This window comes from Zalophus californianus, chromosome 5 (assembly GCF_009762305.2).
Source record: "Zalophus californianus isolate mZalCal1 chromosome 5, mZalCal1.pri.v2, whole genome shotgun sequence".
In the NCBI taxonomy this organism is placed as follows: Eukaryota; Metazoa; Chordata; class Mammalia; order Carnivora; family Otariidae; genus Zalophus; species Zalophus californianus.
Window position 1 is genome coordinate 36,449,056 of NC_045599.1, and position 4,597 is coordinate 36,453,652.

Sequence of the window (4,597 nt, forward strand, 5' to 3'; positions counted from 1 at the left end):
AAAATGTCAAAGAGAGTTTTTCTGGGACTTCCTTGTTTCCTGAATGAGTAACACTGCCCTCTATACCAAGAGCTCTGACCACGCTATATAATTCCCGGTTTCTTCTCTCACTACAGTTATCTTTCCTCTTAATTTTTTTCTCTCTTTTATCTACTTGGCGAAACACTCTTCATCCTACAAAACCACGCTCAAATGCTCCCCTGGGACATCTTCCATAATGCCCTGCAGAATTAATGACTCATTCATTCATTCAATCATTTCATTGACTTGACTGACACTGAGAACTTACAATGTGCCACGCATTTGAGATAGCTTGAGAAACCAGGCTTAGTTATTGCCATCAAGCTCAGGTTTTTCTTCCTCACAGCGTTTTTTTTTTTTTTTTTTTTCATATTAACATTCTTAGTTTATTGATCCTCTCATGAAAAATCTGCACAACCACCACAGATAAAGCCACTGCAGCATCTTTACTCCTTCTGTTGTCCAATCTCCAGCTCACTTCTTTTTGCCAGCACCAACGTTGGCTTTTGCAGTCCCCCTGACTTTCTTCATTCTGTTCTTACGTTCCTTTCGCTGTTTTCTTGATGTCTTTTTCTTCTCATACAGGCCATGTCTTGCAAGTCTGTGTTTGGGTTCATTTTTCTTTGCATAATCCAAAGAATCATAAATCATGCCAAAGCCGGTTGTCTTGCCACCACCAAAATGGGTTCTGAATCCAAACACAAATATGACATCTGGTGTGGTCTTGTACATTTTGGCTAGTTTTTCCCGAATTTCTGTCTTAGGTACCGTTGCCTTTCCAGGGTGAAGAACATCAATGACCATCTGTTTCCGCTGAAGTAGTCGGTTAGTCATGAACTTCCTGGTCCGGATAGTTACTGTGTCGTTCATGATGGCGGCGAGGCTTCAAGCAGCCGGGGAGAAAAAGAGCCCTCACAGAGTTTTGTTTGCAACTAATTGTTGGAGTTAAGTTTGACAAGCACTTAGTTTGCTCCAGGATCTGTGCTAAGCATTCTACTTGCGTTGAAAACTATAACATATGTTTCATTAGTCCCATTTTATAGCTGAGAGAAACAAGGCAGAGAGAACCTAAACAATTTGACCAAGATCTCACTGCAGGGTTAAGTCACAGAACTAGGATTTGAATGTAGTTAGACGGAGTTCAGAGGCTTTGCCTTCATCATGCCATATCATTCCTTGCTTTATCTTTTTTTTTCTTTTTTTAATTTTTTTATTGTTATGTTAATCACCACACATTACATCATTAGTTTTTGATGTAGTGTTCCATGATTCATTGTCCTTGCTATATCTTTATCCATGCTTTCAATGTATAGTATTAGCTATTTACCTGGCTGCCACTCTCATTATGCTTTGAACAATTCCAGAAAGGAGCACAAAGAGAAAAATCGATTCTTTGTCACATAGTACTTGGCATATAAAATATACATTAAAAAATAATCACTGGATCATAGAAATTGAAATGTTTATTTCCAACGGCAAGAGTGCTTTGATAAATGAAGCATGCCCAGATTGAATTGTGAATTTTTGGAACTGGAGGTATAATTTAGAATTTGGATGGTGTTCAGTTTTAATCTTGTACTACTTGGCTGGATTCACGTAGTCTAGTTAAAATAGTTTCTTTTATTTTAGGTTATTTTTTTAGAGAAATGCATTTGTAGTAAAATATTTAGCTTTTGTTGTATGTTAATAGGAATACATTTTAAATCTTCTTTGATATAATAATAATAGCAAAAATTTACTAAACATTTACTCTGCACTTGATACTATGCCAAGCACTTGTACTATCTCACTGAATCTTCCTCAAAGAACTCTGACACACAAACTATTTTTATTCCCAACTTGGACTTCTTGTTTCAGCTCCAATGTGGAAAGAGCTTATAGGTTATCACTCTTGTCTTTACAACAAGAACAACAAAAGCTGGGTAAAAAGATCAGTAACTTCTCCTGAAACCGTCAGAGAACCAAGGTTGAGGACAAACAGCCACTCTGAAATATAGAGAGACAGGCACATAGAGATTCACACCCAGAACAGCTTACAGGGGCAGAAGCCACTAGAACTATAAACTTGTAGGAACACTTAATGGTGATTTTGGTAAACTGATGAAGACTGAGTGTATACTAGCATGATCATGAGAAACAGTCCCATGGGGAAGCTACAGTCTCACAGGGGCCCTCAAACTTTCACAAGTTTACCTGCAGGAACCACACCAGATTCTCATAGCAAAGGTCCAGGAAAGATCCTCTCTGAGCTTTGGTGGACCTGTGTTGGGGGGTTGGGGGAGGGCAGTAAACCTGGTGAAATGCTCTCAGAGCTTTCTACTTTTGGGACTTCATCAAGATAAAAAGCTTCTGCACAGCAAAGCAAACAGTCAACAAAACTAAGAGGCAGCCCACGGAAAGGGAGAAGATATTTGCAAATGACATTACAGATAAAGGGCTGATATCCAAGATCTATAAAGAACTTCTCAAACTCAACACTCAAAAAACCCTAACTCAGTCAAAAAAATGGGCAGAAGACATGAACAGATACTTCCCCAAAGAAGACATACAAATGGCTAACAGACACGTGAAGAAATGCTCAACATCACCAGCCATCAGGGAAATAACAAATCAAAACCACCATGAGATACCACCTTACACCAGTTGGAATGGCAAAAGTTAACATAACAGGAAACAACAAATGTTGGCAGGGATGTGGAGAAAGGGGAACCCTCCTACACTGTTGGTGGGAATGCAAGCTGGTGCAGCCACTCTGGAAAACAGTATGGAGGTTCCTCAAGATGTTAAGAATAGAGCTACCCTATGACCTAGCAATTGCAGTACTAGGTATTTACCCCGAAGATACAGATGTAGTGAAAAGAAGGGGCACATGCACCCCAATGTTCATAGCAGCAATGTCCACAATAGCCAAACTGTGGAAGGAGCTGAGATGTCCTTCAACAGATGAATGGATAAAGAAGATGTGGTCCATATATACAATGGAATATTACTCAGCCATCAGAAACGATGAATACCCACCATTTGCATCGACATGGATGGAAATGGAGGGGGTTATGCTAAGTGAAGTAAGTCAAGCAGAGAAAGACAATTATCATATAGTTTCATTCATATGTAGAACATAAGCAATAGCATGGAGGACCACAGAGGAAGGGAGGGAAATCGGAAGGGGGACAAATCAGACAGGGAGACAAACCGTGAGAGACTATGGACCCTGGGAAACAAACTCAGGGTTACAGAAGGGAGGGGGGTGGGGGGGATGGGGTAACGGGGTGATGGGTATTAAGGAGGGCACATGTTGTGATGAGTACTGGGTGTTATACTCAACTAATAAATTGTTGAACACTACATCAAAAACTAATGAGGTACTATATGTTGGCTAACTGAGCATAATAACAACATAATAATAACAAACAAACCAAAAAAGCCAACTTTCCAAGGAAAAGATGCGGCCAGCATGACCTCTGCTGGGGGAAGGGCTTTCCTCCTAAAGCAACCCCCCTCTAGCCTTTATGTCTCACATAAGGGCGGGAAGAGGGGGGAACCATAGTCAACATAGGCGAAGACTTCAAGAATATAGAAAGGGAATGCCACAGTCCAGGGTGTGTGTGGGAAGCAGGGCAAGAAAGTTACGCCTCTGGAGAAACACGTGTGAAAGCTGCAGCTCAGAGACAGCGATCTATTCTCAGAGACAGCGATCTATTGAAAGGTTGTAATTTCATTATAAAATTATGTAATATTCTCCCTCTCTACACCTTGTCACCGCAGGAACAGGGCTCTGGTATAATAACAGTGGATTATAGCTCAAAGAGCTGCAAGATACACATTCTCTCTGAGAAGAAGTACTTAGGGAAGCCCAAAATCAAGGGGAGAGACAAAAACAAGGATACTAGAAGAATGTGAACCTCTGGCACCTAGGGTGACAGCAAGCGTTAAATGTAGCCCAACTCCTAGGCAGATTAACACAAATCCCCAGCTAAAGTTCCTAATACTCAAGATAATAGCAAAAACCCAGACTGTTCGAGCTTGATTGTCTGGATTTTGATCTGAAAGATGCTAAAAACTGAGGCAAGGGTAGGTTTTGGGTATACCTGTTAAGAGAATTACCTGAAATCTTTATTATCTTTCCCGATATTTGAGAACGCAATCTCAATGAAAGCCTGCCAACTCCACTACTAGTTAGAGCCAAAGAACTAAACTATCAAATCTGGATTATACTATAGCCATCAGTCTTGGTTCATATAAGAGCTGAGAAAGTATGAGAAATGGCCATTGGTGGAAGAAAATACATCAAGACCTGTCTCCTCTATTTCTGGGCTTTCACACTTCCAAACCACAACCTGACAGGCACCCCAAGCTCAAGGTTAGTATCAAGCTGTTGCAAGTTGCCAAACACAGCAGGAAAGAGGCTTTTATTTCTGTTATAAGTGCTCCACTGCCCAAAAACATTTTCCTCCTCTCATTACTTTTCCTTCAACAGTCAAATCACACGTCCCTCCTCTGTGGAAGCTTCCTGAATCTCTATCTCCAGCCTTCCTCAAGATTCTCATGACAGTGTATTCTTTACTCTGTTAATGCA

General features: G+C 40.5%; 1 protein-coding gene across 1 annotated transcript; it reads right to left on the reverse strand.

Annotated features, from left to right (window-relative positions):
• Positions 1-398: 398 nt before the first annotated feature.
• LOC118357016 (40S ribosomal protein S24) lies at positions 399-924 on the reverse strand. The gene has a single exon (XM_035727766.1). The coding sequence runs from the start codon at positions 889-891 to the stop codon at positions 496-498; it is 396 nt and encodes a 131-aa protein (XP_035583659.1). The 5' UTR covers positions 892-924; the 3' UTR covers positions 399-495.
• Positions 925-4,597: the final 3,673 nt, after the last annotated feature.